A 25,729-nucleotide genomic window follows, 5' to 3' on the forward strand; every position below is an offset into this window, starting at 1 on the left:
CCAGCCAATATTATCCTCCTCATTTGACAAACACTGAAATTTTCTGCCCTGAACACAGTCCACAGCTCGGTCCCAGCTGTGAGGGAGGTGGGTGAGGTTTTAGAAACAAGGTGTGCCACACAGCTGGGAAGGCAGGTGTTTTTTGAGGAAGGGGAGGTTAAATTCTTTGAGGTCCCTGAATTTCAGAGCTAACATCTACTCTGAGTATAACCTAAATCCCTGGCATATCGCCCAGCCTGTGAAGTGTATCTGCATTTTCAGTATGAGCCCAGAAAATCCCTCCTAAGCTAGAGCTCTTTGGAGGGCACAGTGGCACTTGTAACAGCAGTGAGTTTTGGGCGGGTGGGGGAGGCCCTGCTGCCTCTGGTAGGGAGATATGTTTGTCACCTAAATAAACTGGTTCCTGTTCCCAAAACAAGCAAACAAGAAGAGATTGTGGAGGTTACAAGTTTCTGGCTGCCTGTGTGTAATAGAAAGTGAATCAAGCAGTGGGATTTCTGCATCCCTTAGAAGATCCTAGTGCTTTGGTGTATTAATCTCTGCTTGTGATGGAGATTTCAAAGGCCTTCATGCCAGCAGATAATCCTCACACCTTTCTGTAGGCGGGACTGAAGTGCCCAGGCATCCTTGGAGTGATTAATTTTGATTGTGCAGTCATGGGATGATCATTCATTGTTACATGCTGTGAATCCACAAGTGGCACCATTTCACAGTGGGCCACTAAAATCCAGGACTGATCCGAGTGCTTAGCAAAACCACATGGGAGCATTGCAGAGAGGGCACATCCCAAAGAACCACACAAGCACCTCTGAAGTTTTCAATGCCCCAAAAGGCAGCATGAATCTGTCTGCGGGGGATGTGGTGGGTGCAGGGTGCACTGGCGCATGCTGAGAAATGACAGGGAGCAGTGAGAAATGACAGGAACTGTGAGAAAACAGGACTCTGGCTTTGTTCCATTGTGCTGCAAGTGCTGGCGGGTGGCTTCACTTCCAGTGAGACTGTGAATACCAGGTCTGGTCTTGGGATCTGGGCCTTGTGGGTGTTCAGAAGAGAGACCATGAATGCGTCAGTTTGTGAGATGGGAAGCACTGACCGATAAGCTGGAAGACAGGTGTGGAGGAAGGACTGTTTGGGTATTTTAACCTTAAGATAGCACACAGGTATCAACATTTCACTGCAGGCCAGGTAAAGCATAATGGTAACACTCCAAGGCAAAACGTACTTTGTAATGGTTGTTATTCAACTTGCACCACGTCTCCTTTGGCATTTTCACATGTTAGGTCATGTCAGCTTATTTTTACACCTTTTTGCCCAGCAAAGGGAAGATCTAATAGCAACTGCCCTGAGGTGACAGAGGAGACGTTGGGCTCTCACAAGCTCTAGGGCAGATGAGAACAGAGCGCAAAGTGAAAAGAGAAAATTTTCCCCATCATAATGAAATGAGAAGTTCTCATGTTCTGGGGTGCCAGACCCATCCTTCTTTTCCCCTCAAAAGGGAAATTAAACTGAATCACCCACTTACTGCACAGTAATGTGAGATTCCTGCTGATGTAGTGGGATAAGGGCAAGAAAGCTGTCTGGATGCAGGCAAAAGCCATGTGCCCGATTGGAGGACCTGGTACCACTGGAAGGAGCAGTGACTCGGGAACCTCTGCCTGACTCCGAGGCCTTTTCATCCCCTTTTGCCACTACACAATCTGGGGTGAAAAATCAGCAGCTGGCCGTTTTTGCTGCTCAGCTGAAAGTGGGGCTTCAACTTGATGGCAGAGCCATGACCATAGACAATGCAGTTATTCATACCCTGCCTTTTCAGCTGGGCTTAGGGGAGATAGTGATTCAGGGATGTTTTAATCATTGGTTTGTTTGCTGAATTATTCAGAAATAAGCAACATCCTCTGGAGGAAAACAGCAGGTATCGTGTGTATTTAGCATGTGCTCTCAAAGTGCTTCCCAAGGTAAAGCACAGGAGGTAGATGGTGAAGGACAGACAGCACAGTGCCTAAGGTCTTGCTCAAAATATTAGCTATGAGGTGGAGATGAGGAGGTGTGTATGCCTGAGGCCTAAGCATTGCAGCTGTGAGTGTACCTTGCAAGTGATGCTCACAAGGTCTTATGAGACTTTTTTTTAGGCATACACAACAATAAATGTTTTCTAGCTTACTTCAGCTAAAAGGACAATAGAAAAGGTCTTACTCTCTTTCCTGAGCTTTCACGAAGGATGGTGCTGTGTTTCCAGGTGACACCTAGCATATTGCAGAATGTCTCTAGTCTTAGTTGTATCCCTTCATGTCAGCCATGAAAAATTTCAGGCCCAGGTGCTCTGGCTGCATTTTCCAGCAGGGTGTGGTCCTGCTGGGCTGTAGGTTTCAGGTAATTCCCATGTGGCTTGTCATATACCAGGTTAGTCGTGATTATCGTGCAACAGCTGTTGTGCTCCTGCCAAAATCCAGTGGCTGGCCACAGCCCACGGAAAATGCTGGAGAAGTCTAAGAAAGGGTCAAAAGCTGCTTCATGCAGGTGGCCTGGCTTCTCAGCCCTGCTGTGACCAGCACCCTTCAGGACTGCTTGCATGTCACTGCTCCCAGGATTTCTTGTTCTCCACAAGCAGCTCTCCCCCGAGAAGAGCAACAGTGTGCCATACGTAGGTTCATAATCATGTCTTGGAGTCCATTATGGCAGCCCTCAGAAAACCTTGGTGTTGAGACGACAGTGGTTATGTATGGTGCTGCCAAGCTGGGAGCCTGACAGGCTCTGTATCATGTCCCCGACTCTGGATTGTGTCCTCATCTGCCTTCACGTCAGCATGTACATGCAGGCCATCAGATGCCTGAGCTAGTGGATCTCTGGTGACCCTATCCACATCTCTCCTAAACCACCATTAAAACATGCAAACCTCATAGCCTGCAGTGTTTCCTTGGGGCAGCGGGCCCTCAGGGTGGCAGGTCCCCCAGAAAACCTACCTGTGGGTACCTGTCGTGAGTGTCCCTTTGCCACGTGGGACTGCGGGAGCTGCCCAGCCCAACAGAGAAGGTTTCCTCACCTTCAGGTGACAAATGCAAAATGGCATGGCACAAGGGGCACCGGCTTCACATTCCAGTGGTGTCCCAGCACTGGTGTGAGCTGGGGGAGTGGGGAGACTGTTTTGGAGCCTAGGGGTGTGGAGGTGGCAGGGAGTGATATGGGGGGGGGGGGTTGTCAAATCTTCCCTATCCCTGCTGGGGTGCACGTCTCTTTGGAAGGGTTGGGCCCTGGCAAACACGGGTACAGATGGCTGGGGACACGGTGCTGGGAGTCCCTGCTAGGGGGAGCACAGCTCTGGGGAGCGTGGCTGGGAGGCACAAGGCGAGCACAAGGCTGGGGGAGGCCGTGGGTCACAGTCCCAGGAGTGGCACTGAGGCGCGTGCCAGGGGCGCGCGGGCCGGTGCCGGGGCGGCCCGGCACACACGTGCTCTCCGCACATGGCAGCGAGCGCTGCAGCGCCTCCCTCCGGCGGCGCGGCAAGCCCTGCACGCGGTCCGGCGCCGCGTGCCCCCGCCCCCGCCGCTTCCCGTGAGGCGGTGCGCGGTGCGGCGTGGGGCTGGCATGGCGGGACGCGGCGGGGATCCGCACCGGCTGCGGCCGCCGGGGCGCGGCGGGGCCCGGCGGGATCTGACCGCCGCCCACATCGAGTCCTTCAACTACGCCGTCAGCGAGGGTGTCTACCGCGCCGTGCAGGTTTGGGGGGCGGAACGGGGGGGGTAGGAGTGGCGAGGCCAGTTTCCGCCATCTCCCCGTGGTGTTTCTTGCGTGCCGTTGCAGGATCTCTCCCCGGTGGAGTTCGTGCTGAAGGACAGCCGGGTGACTTTGGCAGTGGCGGGGGTGTCCATCGCTCCCCCCGCCGTGCCGGCGGGGACGGTGTGCCAGGAGAGGAGGGTGTTCCCAGCCGAGTGCCGCGGCCTCCGCAGCACCTACCGCGGCCGGATCGCTGTAAGTGGCCCCCACGTCGCTGCACCTGTGGGCAGCAGAGCCAGCTGAGCCCCTCCCGCATTTTTCTGTGCGCTTTGGTTAAAAACCCCGTCCCGGCTTCATCTGCCGTGGGGTGGTTTCTGAGAGGTCTGTCCCTCGTGGAATGTGTGGTGTCGGTGAACGATGAGCTCACTGTGGAAACTTCCTTTCAAACCGAGTTCCCTACAGCTCCCACCTCTGCTGCCCTCCTTTTCCTCGGGACCACAGCTGTGTTATTTGCTCTGCTGTCAGACTTGCCTTGCAGTCAGCCAGACAGCTCTGAAGACCTTGGACACAGACCTGTGTCATCCCAGAGACCATGACTTGGTGGTCCTTGTGGGTTTCTTCCAACGCAGGACATTCTGTGACTCTATGAAATCTTGTTTCTGCAGGAATCCAGGTTTCAAAAGCAGTGTTGCTCCAGTACAGAATTCCAGAATTATAAATCCCTCTTGTTCACATCATATGTTCATAATTTTTCTGAATTGCTCTTAAATTTGCCTAGAGAAGAAGCAGCATCCCCAGCAAATATTTTCCTTTGCACTGTGACAGGATTGCGCAGCCATTGCTGTTTTCTGTTCAAATGGTGTAATTGTGTCTGAACTGTACATTTGTATGAGGCACCAGGTGTGAGGGAATGCTTGCTTGCAGTTTCAAGTTTTTTTTTCTTTGTCCAAAGCATTACAACTGACAGTGATAAAAGCAACTGTAAGTGCTGTATCTTACCTGAACGTGAAAGTAGGGAAGTTGCAGATTCTTCACAGCTGTTTTCCCAGTGGCTCTTGGTTTATCGTGAGCTAGAGATGCTTTTATTTTTCATACTTGAATTATTTCCCATCTTTTTTCGAGCATTTGTTTGCTTAAGGATTTTTTGAACCTGTGTAAATGTCGGGAACAAAACATTTTTCTCTGCCTTGTGTGAGAAGGTGTTGCTTTGTGCTTGGGACAGGTTGGTTGGTTTCTCCCACTCCCTGCCCTTGCACAGCAGCATGTAATAATTCTGTTTCCACTGTTCTGCCTTTACCCATGTACCCCTCCCTCAGATTCTTGCTGCAGGTCTTGCTTAATCAGGGTGAGAAATGAGCCCTTGTCTGCTGAGCAGCTGCTCCTACAGAAGCCACTTTGTACCTTTAGTCATTGCTGAAGCTGGAGACCAAGAATCACAGAATGTCAGGGATTTGAAGGGACCTCAAAAGATCACCTAGTCCAATCCCCCTGCCAGAGCAGGAACACCTACATGAGGTTACACAGGAATGTGTCCAGGTGGGTTTTGAATGTCTCCAGAGCAGAAGACGCCACAACCTCCCTGGGCAGCCTGTTCCAGTGTTCTGTCACCCTCACCGTGAAGAAGTTCTTTCTCATATTTAAGTGGAACCTCTTGTGTTCCAGTTTATACCCATTGCCCCTTGTCTTACCATTGGTTGTCACTGAGAAGAGCCTGGCTCCATCCTTGTGACACTCACCCTTTACATATTTATAAACATTAATGAGGTCACCCCTCAGTCTCCTCTTCTCCAAACTAAAGAGACCCAGCTCCCTCAGCCTTTCCTCATAAGGGAGATGCTCCACTCCCTTAATAATCTTCATGGCTCTGTGCTGGACTCTCTCCAGCAGTTCCCTGTCCTTCTTGAACTGAGGGACCCAGAACTGGACACAATATTCCAGGTGTGGTCTCACCAGGGCAGAGTAGAGGGGAAGGAGAACCTCTCTGGATCTACTAACCACCCCCCTTGTAATACACCCCAGGATGCCATTGGCCTTCTTGGCCACAAGGGCACAGTGCTGGCTCATGGTCTTCCTGCTGTCCACCAGGACTCCCAGGTCCCTTTCCCCTACACTGCTCTCTAACAGGTTGTTCCCCAACTTATACTGGAAACTGGGGTTGTTCTTGCCCAGATGCAAGACTCTACATTTGCCCTTGTTATATTTCATTAAATTTTTCCCCTCCCAACTCTCCAGCCTGTCCAGGTCTCGCTGGATGGCAGCACAGCCTTCTGGCATTAAAGCCACTCCTACCAGCTTGGTGTCATCAGCAAACTTGCTGACAGTGCACTCTGTTCCCTCAGCCAAGTCGTTGATATACTGAATAGTACCAGTTGCAGTACTGACCCTTGAGGCACTCCACTAGATACAGGCCTCCAACTAGACTCTGCCCCATTGACCACGACTCTCTGGCTTCTTTCTTTCAGCCAGTTCACAGTTCACCTCACTGCCCGATCGTCCAGACCACACTTCCTCAGTTTAGCTGTGAGGATGCTGTGGGAGACTGTGTCAGTGGCTGTACTGAAGGCAAGATAGACCACATCCACTGCTTTACCATCATCTATCCACCTTGTTATGTCCTCATAAAAGGCTATGAGGTTGGTCAAGCATGACTTCCCCTTGGTGAAGCCATGTTGACTGCCCCTAATCACCCTCTTATCCTTGATATGTCTTGAGTTGGCACCAAGGATAAGTTGTTCCATCACCTTCCCAGGGATGGAGGTGAGGCTGACCGGTCTATAGTTACCCGGGTCCTCCTTCTTGCCCTTTTTGAAGACTGGATTGAGATTTGCTTTCCTCCAGTCCTCAGGCACCTCTCCCGTTTCCCAAGACATGGCAAAGATGATGGAGAGTGGTCTAGCAATGACTTCAGCCAGCTCCCTCAGCACCCGCAGGTGCATCCCATCCAGACCCATGGATTTATGGATGTCCAGATTGCTTGACTGCTCCCTAACCCAGTCCTCATCAACCAAGGCAGACTCCTCCATTGTCCTGACTTCCTCTGGGGCCTCAGGGGTACAGGGCTCCTCAGGACAGCCCCCGGCAGTATAGACAGAGACAAAGAAGGCATTCAGTATCTCTGCCTTTTCTGTATCTTCTGTCACCAGGGCACTCACCTCATTCATCAGTGGGCGTACATTGCCTCTAGTGTTAGTTTTATCTGCCATGTGTTTGAAAAAGTTCTTTCTTTTGTCCTTGACCATGCAGAGGTCTCGGTGTAAGGCTGTACCATGGATCTAGAAGGTCACAGTAACATATACCTCTTCTAGTAGTTTCTAAGACTCAATTTACTCATTTAGCTGTTGCCGGGTGTTGAACTGATGTCTTTGTATTGCAATGCCCGTGTTTCTTTACTGCATGGCAGCAGCTCTTTTAAAGCCAGTAATTTTCCGTATAAATTGCAGTTGTTTGCTCCCACATTTTATCACCTTGTTTCTTACAGTCAAGGGGTCCTTCTGTAGACCCACAACCAGATCTTGTTTCGTAAATAAATTATTTTCTTTCACACCCACTTTTCCTTCTCACTTTTCGGATCAGTTCTGAACGTGGCAAGTGAACAAGTCTTTCGAAAGGTCTCTGCAGGCTTGTAGTGTGAATGTCCTTGCATTGAGCAGCTTCTGTTTTCTTCAACTTTTTCATTTAGCTGTTTGTTAACGTCTGAGGTTTCCTTTCATATCCTATGGCTGCCTTTTTTACTTAGGCTGCTCTGTTGAAGGGTCTGGAAGGCAAAGTAGACTCTACTAGCAGCTTCTTTACCTAGTTCTAGACTTGTATGATTTTATTCTGTAAACCCACGTTGACTGTTTTCCGTGGAGTAATCTTTATGCATGTATCTACTAGTTCTGCTTTTTATTATCATTATTACCATTTTGCAGTGATAGCATTTTGTTGAACAGATTGTCGTTATATTAAATGTACGGTTAATATAGCAGGAAAGATTAAAAGGGCAATTTAATGTGCTCACTGTTTGCATTGTGTCATTTAGGCTGATGTCAGCTGGCTGGTGAATGACGTGCCCCAAGGGACTATTAAACAGCCTCTGGGGTATATTCCAATCATGGTGAAGTCCAAGTTGTGCAACCTCTATAATCTTTCTCCACAAGAGCTCATACAGCATCATGAGGAGGAAGAGGTAACAGGGATTTTGTGGGTCAGGAAAATCTACATTTTACATGAGCAGTATCTCAGGCCAGCTTGTCTTTACAGAACTGGAGCATTTATGTTTTGTTTCAAGTTTAACTTGTTATTTTCTCTGTATGTACCCTATTTATGGTGGCTTCATACAGCACCTTGAAAAGTTTGCAGTCACAGCTATCTTTGGATACAGGGATCTGTTTGGTGCCGGTACCGACAGTTCCAGTATACGACTTCTCAACTGCTAACCAGCAGCTGAGGCTATGCAGCTATGAGTATGCCTCTGTGGAGAGAAAAGTTTGGAGAACAGGCACTGAAAGAGGTGTTTTCATTCTTGGTTGTCTCCTGAAGCTTTTTCCTCTTTTCCCCAGTACCGTCAGCTGTGGGGATTTGAATACAGATTTATTTAGTGCTGTATTTTGCACTCACAGAGTGAGCAAACTATGAAAGAAGAATATACAATGGCATACTATTGCTGTCCCCCTAGTGTCCCACTTGTACCTTCATTCATAGTATTACTTGCTGTTGAAACACTTTTTTGTCTAATGGCGTACAGTTTAGGGAGCTATAAATTTATTTGTGTTAAGCTTGTATGTCACTAGAAAGAGGTTTTCTGCACTGAAGAACCCTCTGGTTTATAAACTCAAAATGAGAACTGCAAAGTATTTATTAAAAAAATAGTTATTGAGAGCTCTTCAGAGCCATTCAGTCAATCACAAAGGGTTGTTTGTTTGGTTTTTTTTTTCTTTAGATTGTGGAACATGCATCCCTTCCCTTGCACTGTATGTTACATTTAGACTTAATAATCACTGGCAAGGACTGCAGCCTTCCCAAATGCAGTGCTGAAACATATGTCTTGCTATGGGTTTCATAGTTAAAACATTAAATACTTGTTAACATAAAATACAGGCATTTTTGTATTTTACTTAAAATGCTGGCTTACTAATTTCTAAGCATGTTATTTTTTTTCCCTTGTTCTGCCAGGAAATGGGAGGCTACTTTATAATCAATGGCTTAGAAAAAGTTGTTAGGATGCTGATTATGCCCAGGCGAAATATCCCTCTTGCAATGGAGAGACACAAATGGAAAAACAGAGGCCCTGGTTTCACAGAGTATGGTAAGCTGAACAGTTTCCTGTGGCATCCTGCTAGTAACTACTTGAGGACAAACAGGAGTGAACATCTATAGGTGACTTTTGGTAGTTTGTTTTGATGTAGATCTTATATAATGTTTATATTTTTTACTACATATAAAAATGAAGGGTCAGCACCACCAGAACAGTACAAGCGTCAGGCTGATGCTGGCATTGTGGGAGCTGCCTGAGCTGCCCAGGGTGAGTGAGGAGATTGTATTCCAGGCCTTGCAGTATGTCACCTTATGTTATGTGGAAGGTGTAACGAAAAACCCTACTTTCAGTACAAGTCAGTGTAAACTGCTGAACTTGTTTAATTGGATTTGTTTATCCATACTTCATATTAGCAGATTGAATTTACATGAAGCAGATTAACTAGATTCCTGGCTGTCCTTGTCATGTATACTGAGTAAAATGAGTTTAAAACTGAGCAGAAAAGTTGCAGTTTTAAACTTCAATGTTACCAACTGCTGATTTGACTGGACTGTGGTGCTTGAGCACACACTGTCATTCCACATTAATTTAGAAGCAGTGCCAGTTTAAACAGTCTCATTTGTTTTATTTTTTGTTGACCTGCAGTGGATAGCACAGGACAGGACCGGAAAACACTGCTTCAGCAGTTACCACCCAAACACAGATATGTGAAAACTTGACCTAGAGTGCTATTAGGAAGAGTACTTCTGTGTTGCTGTATCTTACGACCTAAGGTTACAGACAGGATAGTTAAAGTTTGGGGCTTTCCTTTTCTTAAAATCTGTATGCATCTTCCAAGCCTCTCAGCAAGTGTGCTGAGACAATTGTCCACTAGGAAATGCATTAAGCTGGTGTATTTATTTCAAGTGGGAGATTGATGCAGAAACTAGTGATCTGCTTCGTGTTGAGACAGGAAATACTGAAGTTTCTCCCGTGAATTCTCTCAGACCTGCTTGGACACATTACAGCAATGCACCCAATTGGTTTTGTAGAGCTCATGTTGGTCTTTGCTTGTCTTAATTTTTGCAGGAGTAGTGATGCACTGCGTTAAGGATGAGCACACTGCAATAAACATGAACCTTCACTACTTGGAAAATGGTTGTGTCATGCTGAACTTCATTTTTCAGAAAGAGTTATTCTTCCTTCCCTTGGGATTTGCTCTGAAGGTAAACAACTTATGCTCATGCTTTCTGAACGAAATAATTACAGAAGTTTTGCTAAGCATTTTTAAGTCATGAAAGGAAGCTTATTCCATATTTTCAGTCATTCTTATACTGGCTGAAGAACTGTAGTCCAAACCAGGCCTTTGCCTGTAATGTAGCACTTCACTGCAGCAGAGGACGTGTGTGCAGGGTCAAGAGGGGTGGGGAGAGTTACTCAATGGTTTCATTGGTTTTGCTATTGAATGCTCTGGATATATAGCTCTCAGAGGCTGTTAGAGTTTGTCACCTAATGTGAAAGACGTCGTGAATCTTTTTAAAATAGAATGATACGTCAGTGTTAAGTGAGTAAACAACATTAGTTGTTAATGTCAGGTTGTCCTATCTGAAAGTAAACCAGTGAACTGGCTTTTTTTTTTTTAAGGAGAAAAATAAAATGTTGTTTCTGATTGGAACAGGAAGCAATGAAGATCTGGAAGGATCTATGTGAGCACATTTGATGGTCGTAAACTTTGGATAGCAGGCTAAGGTTTTACCTGAGCCAAGACTTAAAATTCTCCTCTAAAATCATGTTTTCTCCAGTAGCAGAGCCTGGGTACTTCAGCCGTGTATTTTACCTGCAGCAGCTAAGTGTTGGAGCAGGTTGGAGGCCCATGACACTACATGGTGGAAACATGATATATATCAGCCTCAGTAAATTTGTATCTTCTTCTTTCAGCCTGCTGTATTCACATTGCTGTTGCACAATGCATTTCACTTTTTCTTCAACAGTTTCAACAAAAGCAGTTAGCAAAAGCAGCTGATTACCTGTTTGTTTAATATGACTTTCTGGTAGCTCATTAGATCTCAGGATAAGCAGGCCGTGTTGCATGAAGTTCAGATTCTTCCATAAGTAGTCACTCTGTGGTTTTACATCCCCTCTTGCATCAATCAGGCTTCTGTTCTGGCTGTAATTCTGGTTTCTTCTTGCTGTGTAATCATCCCAGTGCTCTCCTCTGTTGGACAAGGGGCAGGGCATGTGCTGGCTACTTCCAAATTGTATATATCATGATTACCAAGCACTACATTGCCTCCCATAAATAAATCTTCCTTAGCATCTTTTTCATGCAGCCTTCAATCTTTCCTGAACTTTTTGGAGCCTACTTAAATGTGGTTAACAAATAATTCACTTAAAGATGAGGCACATTTGTCAGTAAATACAGAAGTAATTGGTGGACAACATATTTGCTTAACCCCGACTTAAACAGATAGAAAACCATTATAACACCAAGAGTTAAGAATATTGGATTCAAGTGTGAGCTTTAGTATATGAAGTGCTGAAACTAAAGTGAATTTGTTCTAATAGCTTTCATCAAAAGGCTAAATTGCCTTTGGGTTTGCATGAGCAGCTTGAGACAATGGTGAATTAAATTCATGTTTCTAAGTGAGCTCATTCTGTAAATATATTAGTAAATCCTAAATTAGTAAATACCTAAACAAGAGAAGCCTATTAGTTTAGAGGGTGCAAGTTTGTTTTTTTCCAAGAGTTTCATTGGATTGGTAGTACTTGTGATCATCATCAGGGTATAAACATCCCCTGTGTTACTCTCTGAACACCTCAACCCCACAGTATTTTTCAGTTTGCATGGTGGAAGGTTATTTCCAGAGCACCGAAAACCTAAATCACTGGAGTTCCCTAGATATTTTGATGTATATTATGGACAGATATTACTATGACTTTGTTTTTCTGATCTCATACACTTCTGTATTTCAGGCATTAGTGAATTTCCCAGACTACCAGATTGTTGAAGAGTTGGTCAAAGGAAAGGAAGGTGATACCTTTTACGTGAACTGCATTACTGAGATGATGAGAGCGGTAGTGGATGCAGGCTGTTTGACACAGGAAAATGTCCTCGAATACCTGGGAAAGAGCTTCAGAATAAAACTTAACCTTCCTGAGTGGTACAGTGATGAACAGGCTGCAGATTTCATTTTGAAGTATGTATGCATACGTGTAGGAGTTTGTGATTCAGTGTAATTGTGTTGGAATTATAGGCAGAATTAAGAGTACTCACCATATTACATCACACTTTGTTATGGTTTTCACATGCACTTATGAAAAGATAGCCAGTGTCTAGTTTTTGATGGGACCCTAGGATATTATGATAATCAGTATTTGTGGTGTTGAGGAATATGTATTTTAATGGATTGACAGAAGTATCCCCAAAATGGTTTCAGGAGAGGGTATTAGTTGTTATTTAGATGTGATTTTCTGACATATTTGCTAAAGGAAGAGAAGGTTAAAGCTAGGTCTGTGACTGCTCAAGGTTTTATCTGTTGAGCAGAAATACTGCCGTTTGTGGAATTTCATCAGTTCCACACAGTTGTTGGCAACTATGATGGGAATTACATTTATCTTTTAAAATGGTAGAAACTGGATGTTTTTAAATATTTTTTTTATTCCATGGAATAAGTTAGAAAGGAATGGAAGAGCTGGCTTTGAGACTGTCAGTGTGACAGCATCTATCTGAATAATTTATTTTGCTGGTAAAATATGTGTTTGCTATTTGAGAAGTTTTCTTAGAACATGAAAAGGATCCTTTGGGATGCCCAAGTCCTTGAGTACTTATAAATAGGGGGTGGTCTGGCTGGAAAAATAAAGGCGGGTGCCTCAGAGGGGCACTTGAAAGTCCACTCACAGAGCTTTGTACTGAGAAGTATGAATGGATAATTTCAAGTTGGAATTACTCTGATTTGCTTATTTATAAATATTCTGGTGGGCAGTTTGGTCGGTTTCCTCTGTTATGTTCTGTACACCTTATTTTCCTCAACTGAGGAGGCAGAAGAGGAGGAACACTGAAAACATTAATTGGGACATACTCTGTATGTAAGAGTGCTGGAACTGCAATTTTTCTGGACAGAACTTGCCTTCAGAGTTTTGTCTTGCTTTGCAGTGAAGTTGTGAAGCTTCAGTAGAGTTCAGTAGAGTTCAATTTCCAGTTGAAAGCTGGAAATACCCTTGAGTGCTGATGGAGATGTTTGTGCTTCTGTCTTGGAAACTAAGTGATCTCAAGTCTCTTGGAAAGCAGTTGATCAGCTTTAGTGGAAATTAGGTGTAGCTTTCCTTTTTATTGTGCTAGACTGTTGTTCAGCCCACAGTTTTCCACATATGTGTTGGTAGCAGTGGAGATTTAGATTTTCTGTGGCAGGACACAGAAAGTGGCAGGACACTGAGAGTGTTAACACAAGTGTTTCATGGTTTGCTGCTAGCTTCCAGCTCAGATTTTAGGTGAGGTGCATGTATGTGTATATGTGTGTGTATATGATTGGAGTCATAGCTACTGTAAAATAACATGCAAAGCTCGTTTGTTGACTGGTCCTGACTCAAATATCTGTTTACCTAAACTGTATACTTATAGAGACATCTAACATGGGAGTGTGTAAAATCAATCTTTCAAAGTTTTCACCTTAATCTAATCAGCCAGGTGTATCCTTGTACTGGTTTTGGCTGGGGTAGGGTTGATTTTCTTCATAGTAGCTGGTATGGGGCTTTTTGAATTTGTGCTGAAAACAGTGTTGATAATACAGGGATGTTTTTGTTATTGCTGAGCAGGGCTCACACAGAGTCAAGGACTTTTAGCGAATGGGCTGTGGGTGTACAAGGAGCTGGGAGGAGACACAGCCAGGACAGCTGACCCCAACTGACCAAAGGGGTATTTGAGACCATATGACATCATGCTGAGCTTATAAAGCTTGTGGAAGAAGGAGGAAGGAGGGGATGTCTGGATTGATGGTGTTTGTCTTCCCAAGTAACAGTTATGTGTGTTAGAACCCTGCTTTCCTGGAGATGGCTGAACACCTGCCTGTCCATGGGAAACCGTGAATGAATTCCTTGTTTTGCTTTGCTTGTGTCCACAGCTTTTGCTTTACCATGTCTTTATCTCAGCCCACAAGTTTTCTCACTTTTACCCTTTCAGTTCTCTCCCCGATCCCACCAGGGGGGCTGAGTGAGCAGCTCTGTGGTGCTGAGTTGCTGGCTGGGGTTAAACCACCACAGTCCTTTACAAAACTAGCCCCTTAAGATGACGAGTTGATTGTTTTTTCAGTTCGGTCTCTGGGGTTTTTTTTATTATTATTTGTTAGAATTATCATGTAATACTAACGACAGCTGGAAAAGCTTGTGCCTTGTCAGGCTTTTTAACCAAAAAAATTGGTTTGCGATTATTTGGGAGAAACTTTAAGAACAGCTAGCATGAAAAGATGGTGTTATTTGTCCACCTTCTTTCTCTTCCTTCAGCAAGTGTATCTGCATCCACCTGACAAACAGAACTGAGAAGTTCTACCTGCTCTGTATGATGACCCGCAAGCTGTATGCTTTTGCCAAAGGGGAGTGCATGGAGGATAATCCAGACAGCCTGATGAATCAAGAAGTGCTTACCCCAGGACAGCTTTTCCTTATGTTCTTAAAGGTAAAGTCTTAAGGAGTTTAAGCTCGTGAGTGTAGTGGTCATCCAGTCAAGACCCCACAGTGCCCATGGGGATGAAAGAAGAGCAGGAGCCAGGCTGAAGAGTGGTGAGCCTGGATATGCTATGAAGGCTGAGAGAGTGCTGGATGTAGTGTAACCAGCCAGTGTAGTTGAGGAAGGCTTGGCTATCTCAGTATAGTGTACTAAATATGTTGCAGAAAAGCCTGTACAAAACCTGGAATAGAGCATTTCATAGGTGTCCAGAGAAAATGCAAGTGCCCCAATGAGAGTGGGAATCTGATGAAGTAGGAATACTGATCCTTCTGGTGTTTGAAGAGGGATTTGAAGCAGCATTCTTCTGTTGGATCAATTGATACAGGAGTGGTAAACATCTGCCTTGTGATGTTGCTGCTGTTTCACATGACAAGTGTACAAGAAAACAACTGCCCTCTCCATCTTCCAAAAGTGAAGATTCATGATGTTGTCATCACTCTCTCATCTTTAAATTCCTTTATGGATCAGGAAGTTTATAGCATGCTTCTGACTTAAGCAGTTAATTTATTACTGGTGAGGAAAATAATGCAGTTCCCTAATCTATTCAAATTCAATATGAATTTGATTTATTTATAGGGATTCCTCATTTTAGGATTCTGGGAGGAAATTATTCCTGTTCAGAATCTTGACTATCCCATTAAAATCATTGTGGAATAGTAGTTCCTATCCCCAAGTAAAGATACTGCCCTGAGTTACTGGATAATTATTTTTAACCTTTCTTTTCCATTTTAGACAAAATTTTCTATAGCATTGTTTTGTTGAAAGACTGCTAAAACCTCTCTACTTCTTGAGTGGTTTCAGTACATTTATAAATAAAGTAAAATAAAAAGTGAGTTCTGTGAAGCATTTTAGTGCTATGTGGAACTGCCACCAGGCACCATAAGAGGTTGATTTCCTGCCTGTCCCTGTCAGATCACCAGGGAAGTGAGTTAATAGTGCCTTTTTTTTGAATGCAAAGATCCCAAATAGACTAGAGTATACAGTAGACACAGTGTGGCTGCACACAGTGGATTTTTACTAAGAGTTCAAAGTGTTGTTGGGTATCTTATGTCCTTTTTTTTTTTGTGTGTGTGTAGTATCTTAAGATCAGGGCAGTGATAAAATTACAGTTATAATGAAAATCCAGTCCACTATCTCAGATTGTCTCAGCAACATTTAAATAACGTGTGTCCATGGCCTTCAAGTTTTGCTATCTAAACTTAACTTCATAATGTGGCTTTACTTTGCCACTGTTTTTAGCAGGCTAATCAGTGGAGTTATTCTTGTGGTCAGATTATAGGTACAATTTCAGTTTTGGGTTTTGTTTGTTCTTTATGAAGTTCTGTTGTACTTCATTTGCCAGACTCCTCACCAGTCTGGGTGATAGTGATTACTAAGCTGTTGAATCGGTATTTTCCTCACAGGTCTGTGTTGATGTGATACTGTCAGCATTTTGATAAAATTAAGTCAGTGTGGGAAATATGGCTGGAAAACTGTCAGTTAATTAAAAGCTGTTTATCCTGCTGATTTCAGAGGATTTCTGTAGTACATGCAACTAATGCGAATTTCTAATTTGAGGCCCTATTTTCCTGTTTTAAATTTAAATCTTGCTTTTAAACCGTAGGAGAGGCTTGAAAGCTGGTTGCAATCTGTTAAGTTCGTTTTGGAGAAAAGAGCAGAAAAGGCAGATATCAGCATAAATGCAGACGGCTTGGTGAAGGCATTCAGCCTGGCAACAGACCTTACCAAGCCATTTGAATATCTTCTTGCAACTGGTAACCTGCGATCTAAAACCGGTAAATCTTCAGGCTCAAGAAGCCTTTTTTTTTTTTTCCTGCTAAACAGAATAAGAAGTAACATAAAACTTAGCTCTTAGCTGAAAACAACTGCTTGTATGCAGGCATTGTACACTGTAATTGAATTAATGAAAGTGGTTTGAGGAAAAGGATAGTTGAGGAAAAAGTCACAGAATTTCAGTAAAAAGTACCAGCTGCAAATCCCCAAGTCACTTCACTGAGAATGACTTTCATGTGTTCTAAAAGGAGTTTGATTTTAAGCAAGATTTTGGAATTTAAAGTGTCTATGCATCTTACAGATCACTAAGTTGCCTGTGCACACGCAACAGCACATTTGCCTTCTGTTATTGGGATCCTATGTGAGCATCTTTAGGGCCTGTCAGTGGAAAAAATAAGAAGCTGCCTTGTAACATCATCCTTTATTTGTTAAAGCTGGACAACATCCTGACATAAATCTCCATTTTGTTCCCAAGGCCTGGGCATGTTACAGGACAGTGGTCTGTGTGTGGTGGGAGACAAGCTGAATTTCATTCGCTACCTTTCCCACTTTCGCTGCATACATAGAGGAGCAGCATTTTCCCAGATGAGAACAACAACTGTCCGCAAACTGCTACCTGAATCCTGGGGATTCCTGTGCCCTGTGGACACCCCAGATGGAGAACCCTGCGGTCTGATGAACCACATGACAGCTGTGTGTGAAATAGTGACAGAGATGGTGCCCATGACAGACATTCCACCTTTATTATGTTCCTTAGGTATGTTTTACTGGCTATTTAACTTAATGAAGCAATTCCTTTTACCTTTCTGCCCTGCAAACCTATATCTGGGAAAGGTTCTCCAGATAACATCACTGTACACTGTTGAGAAGGTAAAATCGAGTTAAACTTGTACTTACTGTGCTTCTGCATAGTGTTAAGCAGCACATTGCTTATACAGACTTGTCAACATTTTGGAGAGTGTGAAGTTCCATGTAAATGTATTTTAGCTGTGTGCTCTAGAGTGAAGATGTTCAGTTAAGCAAAAGAAATTGCACAGTACACGCTCTAAGAAACTGGACCAAGCAGTGACCTTCTAATGCTGCTGGTGACTTCAATTAAACTGTAGCTCACTTGCGGTTACAACAATAATCACAGAATGTTAGGGATTGGAAGGGATCTCTGGAGATCATCTAGTCCAGTCCCCCTGCCAGAGCAGAAACACCTGATCAGGTTACACAGGAATGTGTCCAGGCGGGTCTTGAATGACTCCACAGCCTGTTGCAGTGCTCTGGCACCCTCACCGTGAAGGAGTTTCTTCTCATATTTAAGTGGAACCTCCTGTGTTCCAGTTTGCACCTATTGCCGCTTGTCTTATCATTGGTTGTCACTGAGAAGAGCCTGGCTCCATCCTCCTGATGATAAAAGTGGGAATCCTTATTTCAATGTGAAAAATGGGGAGGGGAATGGCATTCTTAGTTGTGCAGGTTTTATATTTTCCATTAAGTAATCTACACTTTTGCCCTGTAGGCCTGAATTTTGATGTCTTAGAAAGCTTTTTGTTGTGGATTGAGGCTTTCTGCAGAAATAACTGATGTGTTTTGTATGCTTTTTTGACTGTTCCTTCAACCAACTCCCTCTTCTCACAGGTGTCACCCCCATTAATGTGACTCCAAGCAAGCCTTACGCCGAGTGTTACAGAGTTCTGTTGGATGGCTCCGTGGTGGGCTGGGTAGAGTGGGACCTGGCTCCTGAGATTGCAGAAACCCTCCGCCGTTTCAAGGTTGCCTTGTTTAAAATGCTTCTTAGCTAAACATCCTCAATATGCAGTGGTCAAAAACATGCATGTTTGGATCTTTCTTAAACTTCCATTTATTTTTTTTAATCTGACCCAGTAAATTGTCTGTGGCTGTACATTAGTATTAGAGTACGCTTTTCTGGTTTTTCTTGTTTATATCCATATATTGGGTCTGTTGGTTTATGAAGTCATCATTGTTCAAATAACTTTTTTTTCTTGAAAAAGGTAAGATAGCCATATTCTGTCCTTTTCCTGGTTGAGATTTTTCTAGAAGTATTTTAAAAATATATTCTCCACCATTTTGTATTAGTAAGTACACATGTGGTTGGCATTTTTGTTGTCTACACTGTTGGATGCATCTTAAGTAAACCAGTGTTGGTTTGTGTTTCTAAATTGATATTTCTTTGCACAAACAGATAACACAAGAGAAGAGGTTTCCTGCACGGGCAGAAGTTGTCCTTATCCCAATGACAGGAAAACCCAGCCTGTATCCTGGGTTGTTCATTTTTACTACCCCTTGCCGGATGGTGCGGCCTGTCAGAAACCTGTTCTATGGAAGGAAAGAGTGGATTGGTACACTGGAACAGGTGGGGTTTGCATCTTTCCTTTATAAAGTGCTGACTATTACAGAGGTACCCAGCATCAAAAACAGTGCTTTGGAAAATATTTGTGAAAGGATCTGAGGATAGGACATAGGGGTGGCTTGTGTTGAAGGGCTAGAATAAGTGGCAAAAGGACTTTCTACTTGTTTTTGTGGTAAATGGATTGTAGGGATCTTTTTGAGATATTGAAATCTGCTCTCAGTATTAACTTAGTGAAGCTTTTGAGGCGAGTCCTGTGTGTACTGTCTCATGTTCCATTGAGTTCTCCAGATTGCTTATGGGCAGCAAAGAAGTGGATTCCCAGGGAACTTGATAATTTAGAAAAATTAAAATGGGAGACAGGAAGGAGGATGTGTTAGTGCAGTTTTGTATTTCCAGACTTGCTTTCCTTGCACGTGGTCTGTGATTGTGATAGGTAGTTTAACAGCTGTCTGTTATTTTTCTTGTCTGCTAATACACTAAGGTACAATCACCACAGCTAAAACTGAAATGGATAAGAAGACACCAGAGGTGGCTTGTTTTGCTTCCTTCCCTTTCAAAGAAGGGAGCAAATGAGAATTGTCCAATTTGATGCTTGCAGGTGTTCATGAATGTGGCCTCACTGGAGTCAGAGGTGGTGCCTGAAATGACCACTCACCAGGAGCTCTTCCCTCACAGCATTCTCAGTGTGGTGGCAAACCTCATCCCTTTCTCTGACCACAACCAAAGTCCACGAAACATGTACCAGTGCCAGATGGGTAAGTGCTATAGTACCTAATACTGCAAGGGAGAGGGGAAAAAAATCTCTCACATGTGTATTCCAGTGTGTATTCCCACAATCCCAAGTAAGAGCTCTTGCCAGACATTGTTTCAACATTGAAGTTGATTAACAGCCATTCTTTGTTTTTTCCCTCCCCAGAATTTCCCATAGTGAGGCCAAAAAGCACTTGCTTTTGATTATTTAGAAAAAATAAAATGGGAGACAGGAAGGAGGATGTGTTAGTGCAGTTTTGTATTTCCAGACTTGCTTTCCTTGCAGTTGGTCTGTGATTGTGATAAGTAGTTTAACAGCTGTCTGTTATTTTTCTTGTCTGCTAATACACTAAGGTACAGACAACCACCACAGCTAAAACTGAAATGGATAAGAAGACACCAGAGGTGGCTTGTTTTGCTTCCTTCCCTTTAAAAGAGGGGAGCAAATGAGAATTGTCCAATATATTGCTTGCAGGTGTTCATGAATGTGGCCTCACTGGAGTAAGAGGTGGTGCCTGAAATGACCACTCAGCAGGAACCTGCCAAAGTGTGCTGCACCAGCTGTTTGTGATGTTAGTCTCTGACAGCTGTGCTTCCAACAGTGCCCTCATCCCCACAACAGACAAAGGTTAACCTGCTTCTGACTGGTAGCTATGGGAGATGCTCTGCAGTAGTTAGTGTGAGGTTTCTTTGCCACCTGTTTTCAGTGAGTGACTGCTGTCTTAACACTGCAGCTGTTGAGAGGACACTTGCTAAGCACCTGTTGCAAGATAGTAATACAGCACTGTGACAGCAGTTTTGGCTTTTTTTAATGACAACTATTTAACAAAGATTTAAATTTATTTATTTAGTTAGTTATCTGAAAGAAGTTGGAATGGAGTATGTACATGAGGTTTCAATCAGCTGAGGTGTAAGTGATATGCAAGAACTTTATATTGAATAAAAACAGGCTAAGAGAAAGTGTGTGAGTAAGAACTTGAAGAGAGCAAGTCTCTTTACCTCAATACCATCATTAGTATATTATATGGGGTGTTTCAAAAAGATGGACCTAATTTCAATTTCTTTGAAATTCAGTCCATCTTTTTGAAACATCCTGTATTTGTGACAATCATTTTTCATCAGAAAGATGACCTTAAAATGCTACCACTTTTTCCTACTTTTCTGAAAGTACAAATGTGACTGTGTTCAAAACTTGTTCGTCTTGCCAATATATTTAGATTGCAGAAGCAAGCGCTTTTTGGCCTCACTCTGGGAAATTCTGGGGAGGGAAAAAACAAAGAAAGAAACCAAAACAGAATAAAAAAAACCCAAAACACACTATACCAGCCTTATTGGATAGCTTGAAATTGCAGAAAAGACGCAAAATTACAAACAGTCCTTATGAAGCACTATGAAAGGAATTGAGTGTTGTGGTTCACAGAAACTTTTGTAGAATTATTAAATTCCAAGTGTTTTAAGATTGATAATCTCACTAAATTGTAAGTATTTCCAGCTTTCTTCTTAACAAGATAAATGAGGATGAAACACAGATTAACTTTGAATTGATCCTGAATAAATCCAACTTTTTTTCTTTATAGGAAAGCAAACCATGGGATTCCCAGTTTATAACTACAAGGATCGCTCAGATAACAAGCTGTACCACCTTCATACTCCCCAGAGCCCTCTGGTGCGGCCCAGCATGTATGACTGTTATGGTATGGACAGCTATCCAGTTGGCACCAATTCAATTGTGGCTGTCATCTCCTACAGCGGCTATGACATGGAAGATGCAATGGTAAGCCACCAAAAGGAGGAATCCTGCTGTCCTGTAAGAGAATTTGGTGTGGGGGACTGAGAAGAAGGGTGGTACCTAGCTGAGAAGAGCCCATTTTCTGCTTCTGCTAGTCCACAGACTCTGCTAGGGCAGATATAGGGGTACAGCAGTTACATGTTGTTACCACAGGTAATGCTGGAGAAACTGAGCATAACTCTGGAGGTACTGAGCATAAAGCTGAGCTCCCTTGCACAAAGCAGCGGGCTTTCAGCATTGAAAAACATGGGGGTTGCAGGAGGTTTGGACTTTTTAGAATGGTGGGAAGCTTCATTTAGGAAGGTAATGTTAGAAGTTAAGAATCAGATTGGAATGGAAGTGCTTTCTTTGTTGAAGTTATTGGCAAGTCTTTAACAGGCCTTCATTTCTTCTTTATAGATTGTCAACAAATCTTCCTGGCAGAGAGGGTTTGCCTATGGAAGTGTTATCAAGATGGAGAGCATTGACCTTTCCCTTAAAGCCAGCAGGGCAGGCGACAATTTGGTATTTGGCATCAGGCCTGGTGATCTGAATATTACAGCGAAGTTGGATGCTGATGGACTGCCTTTTGTTGGCTCTATGCTACAGCCTGGGGACCCCTTCTACAGCTTTATGAACCTCAACACAGGGGAAACCTTCACTGTCTACTATACGTAAGTTTGGCTTGTCCCTCCTGTCTCCACACGCCCAGTGGTGAGCACTCTGAGATCAGTTAGCCTTGAGGAGCTGCAGTATCTTTTCCTCAAGGTGTTCTCTTTTCTCCTCCTGTGATAGTGTCCATGTCTTGACAGAGAGAGCATGAAGTTCACATTGTAGGTGACTCCCATGCACATATCACATTTTTTCTCAAAGCCAGTGTATGCTGCAAAGCCTGACTTACCCCAGGAGGAGAATCTCAGGCCAGTAAAAAGAGCGAGCTTGCAGAAATGTTTTGCTGTCTCCCAAGAACTAACTGTTCCTCTGCCCATCCGCTGCCCACGTTTTCTGTAGTTTTTTGTTAATTGACTTGCATAACGTGTTCTGTCTAAAAATCCTGAAGAAACCATAACAAAGTGTGTGGTCCCAGACACTTGCCAGAAAACCTTGCAAGCAAAGTTGTTACAGGATTAGGGATTCAAAGTGCATTTTTGTTAGCATTGTAGCTTCCAAACTGCTAGAATATAAAAATGTGTCAACTACACCCCTCTGTCCCCCTGGCATATTTCGAGGATAAGTTGTGTAAGATTTTTTGAACTTCAGTTGAAAAAGAAAAGGCTTGCTGAGGCTTCCATTAAAATCCTCTTAATTATTTCATGAAAGGGAAGCAAAAACATTGACAAAACCTGATAACATTTATATGCATCCTGCACTTCCAGCTGTCCGTACAACTTCAGGCCTTACCTGTGTCTCTCTACATCATTGACATAGTGAGTATAGTCCTGTGTAGTTATTCACATTGTGGTTTGTGAAGCACTTGGGTAACAGTAACCAGCATTACTGGGGAAGCTATTTTTTATTACTCTATAACAGATGGTGCCTTAGGTGCACTGGGAGACTGCTGTGGACTCATAGAATTAGTCATCCTGTTTGTGGAGCAGGGTAAGAGATGTGGCATGTGGTAGTGAGGATCTGTCAGATCACCCTTGTCCTTGCAGTCGTGGAGCCCTCTCTGACCCTCTCACCCAGCGCTCCTGCTCCCCAGCTCTCTCATGCCAGCCTGGCCTTCGTTTAGGTTCCTTATCCAAGTAGACATTTTACCTCTCTCCCATTCAGCTTTTGTTCATTCTTGGTCCAAATCGGGTAATTGTTTAGTTTCCTACAGAGCAATGAGGTTCCCAGCTCTCAGTGTTGGCTCCTGCCCTGTTTGCCCCAGAGACCCAGGACCCTTCTGAGGGAATTCTGCCTACTGTCCTAAATCCTGCATGCACTGTTAGAGCTTATGCATGGCTTAGAAGAGCCAGGAGGACGGAAGCTTTGACTTCAAAGTTTGAACAAGCTTGGAAGAGGCTTATGAAGCACAGTTTTCTCTCTCTTGGCACACACTGTGCCCTCCCTTTCTGCTCTGAGCTTTCCTCTCTGCTTTGCACTAAACCTCATTCTTTATTTTGGTGTCCCACCAAGATGGTGTGAATTTTTGGGGGTAGCAAGAAAGACTGCTACCTTAAAACAAATGGCACTGGGATACAGTTTGTCAGATAAAGTGTGATATAGATGAACCAGGTTTAAATTATCTTTATTTTAAACCACAGGTGGCACATTACTTAATCACCTGAAAGTTGTAGCTGTGCTTCTAGTATTAGAAAAAGTAAATGAATGGCACTTGTGTGATGCCATTTTAATGCTTCCTTGCCCTAATTCATAAGCAGTCTGATTTCCCTCACTACTGAATGATATTGTTCCAAGAACAGTGTTGTTCCCCAGCTGTCCCAAGGCATTTTATGAGACTTATGGTTTGTTTTTTTCCTTTGTTTCCCTTACCTAGCTAAAAATCATTAGCACACCTAATGCCTTTGCTGTGATTGTTTTTCCACTTACACAGGAATAAGGAAGTTGGTATTGTTGACAACATCAGGGTATGCAGCAATGATCGTGGCACTGGGAAATTCAAGAAGGCTTGCATCACTGTGAGGGTTCCCCGAAATCCAACTGTTGGGGACAAATTTGCCAGCCGTCATGGACAGAAAGGCATCCTAAGCCAGCTCTGGCCAGTTGAGGATATGCCATTCACAGAGGATGGGATGGTTCCAGACATACTCTTCAACCCCCACGGCTTTCCCTCCCGTATGACCATCGGGATGTTAATTGAGAGCATGGCGGGGAAGTCAGCAGCGCTGCATGGTGTCTCCTATGACGCCACTCCCTTCACCTTCACGGAGAAGAACTCCGCTTTGAAATACTTCGGTGAGACTTTGGTGAGCGCGGGTTATAACTTCTTTGGGACAGAAAAGATGTACAGTGGCATCAGCGGCCTGGAGCTGGAGGCAGAGATCTTTGTGGGAGTGGTGTATTATCAGCGCTTGCGCCACATGGTCTCAGACAAGTTCCAGGTGAGGACAACAGGGCCTCGAGACTCTGTCACCAACCAGCCTGTCAAGGGGAGGAATGTGGAAGGTGGGATTCGCTTCGGTGAGATGGAGCGTGACGCTTTGCTGGCTCATGGCACGTCTTTCTTGCTGCAAGACCGCCTGTTCAATTGTTCCGATGGCTCCGTAGCTTATGTCTGCATGAGCTGTGGCAGCATGACATCTCCTGTGCTGGAGAAACCACTGCACTCCTACGCTGTGGCAAGCAACAGGAGATACTCCTGCTCTGTCTGCAGTGAGGTGGACAAGATCGAGGTTGTCCCTGTGCCACATGTCTTCCGTTACTTTGTGGCAGAGCTGGCAGCCATGAACATAAAAACAAAGCTGAATGTGGAGTAGCTCTGTCCTCGGGCATGGCGATGCTGCTGCTGGGAGGGAGGAAGCACATGTCAGTTCTGCCTTTGCCCCCAGCAAGTTTCAACTGTTAAGTCAGTTCTCAGCTTCTTCAAAAGTTTGCAAGATTAATTTGATGTTTGTATTGAGACAGGACGGTCGCCAAGCTGTACGGTGAGGAAATGCGGCAGTGTTGAAGTTTGTTTGCACTTCCTAAAGGATCACTAGCTATTGAGATGTGGTGTACGGAAATCAAGCAATATCACTGCTCCCATGGGGCTGCAGGGTTGAGAGCAGTGGGGGTTCTTCATTCTCCAAGTGCTGGCTGTGGCTACAAAGATGAAGAGGTCATAAAACAGCATGAAGTGAATGCTGGAAATGACCAAAAAAAATTATTTTTGCAAGAAAAATCCTTGCAAAACATATGCCTTAATGATGGGTACATGTTAAAGTGATTGGACACCTTTGTTTTATTTCAATACATATTCCTTGAAACTTATGAAGAAGGAGGCGCAAAGTTCTAATTGCAAGAGACTAAGGGGACTGAGCCACGCCTGTCCTGGGAGCGCCTGGTGTTCATCCCACAGCGGTGGGTTTTTTTGGTGCGTTTGCCTCAAGCAGCAGCAACCAGCGCGCGTTCCGGCACTGATCCCGCCCTGCGCTCAGCTTCCTCCAGCGCCGTAAAGTGCGGACGTCGTGGTGCGGAGCTTGCCGTGTCACTCTGCATATATCTGGTTCCCTGCAGCGGAACCCCCCGCGGTGGATGCTCGTCCCCTCCCGCGGGCACCCGCGGCGGCCCGGCCAAGCAGCAGCTTTATGCTTCTTGTTAAGAGTTCTTTTGTACGTTTCTACATTACCTGTCTCCAGAGCCGTGCTGGGCGCGGGGGGACTCTGGCAAGGGCTGGCCGGGGCAGCTCTCCCAGGGCTTGGCGGGAGGCGGTGGGGCTGGCCCCCGTGGGCGACGCGAAGGGGTGCCGCACGCCCGGCGGTTCTCGCTCGCTCCGCACCAGCCGCAGCA

General features: G+C 44.4%; 1 protein-coding gene across 1 annotated transcript; it reads left to right on the top strand.

Moving 5' to 3' along the window:
• The first annotated feature begins 3,566 nt into the window (after window positions 1-3,566).
• On the top strand, window positions 3,567-25,562 carry POLR1B (RNA polymerase I subunit B). Its single transcript, XM_082048827.1, has 15 exons — window positions 3,567-3,714; window positions 3,799-3,966; window positions 7,733-7,879; window positions 8,866-8,998; window positions 10,016-10,152; window positions 11,900-12,123; window positions 14,423-14,594; window positions 16,249-16,420; window positions 16,894-17,175; window positions 18,045-18,178; window positions 18,610-18,780; window positions 19,376-19,532; window positions 21,105-21,301; window positions 21,716-21,969; window positions 23,835-25,562. Exons 1-15 carry the CDS (start codon window positions 3,583-3,585, stop codon window positions 24,715-24,717), a joined length of 3,363 nt encoding a protein of 1,120 aa, XP_081904953.1. The 5' UTR covers window positions 3,567-3,582; the 3' UTR covers window positions 24,718-25,562.
• The last annotated feature ends 167 nt before the right edge of the window (window positions 25,563-25,729 follow it).

Source organism: Streptopelia decaocto (genome assembly GCF_964273445.1).
Source record: "Streptopelia decaocto genome assembly, chromosome: 3".
In the NCBI taxonomy this organism is placed as follows: Eukaryota; Metazoa; Chordata; class Aves; order Columbiformes; family Columbidae; genus Streptopelia; species Streptopelia decaocto.

What these genes read in the sequence shown, in the direction of transcription:
- POLR1B (XM_082048827.1), top strand. Translation starts at nt 3,583, where the DNA reads ATGGCGGGACGCGGCGGGGATCCGCACCGGCTGCGGCCGCCGGGGCGC. An exon ending in AGCATCATGAGGAGGAAGAG is followed by an intron (nt 7,880 to 8,865) that starts GTAACAGGGATT and finishes TTGTTCTGCCAG; the next exon opens with GAAATGGGAGGCTACTTTAT. An exon ending in ATGACATGGAAGATGCAATG is followed by an intron (nt 21,302 to 21,715) that starts GTAAGCCACCAA and finishes TCTTCTTTATAG; the next exon opens with ATTGTCAACAAATCTTCCTG.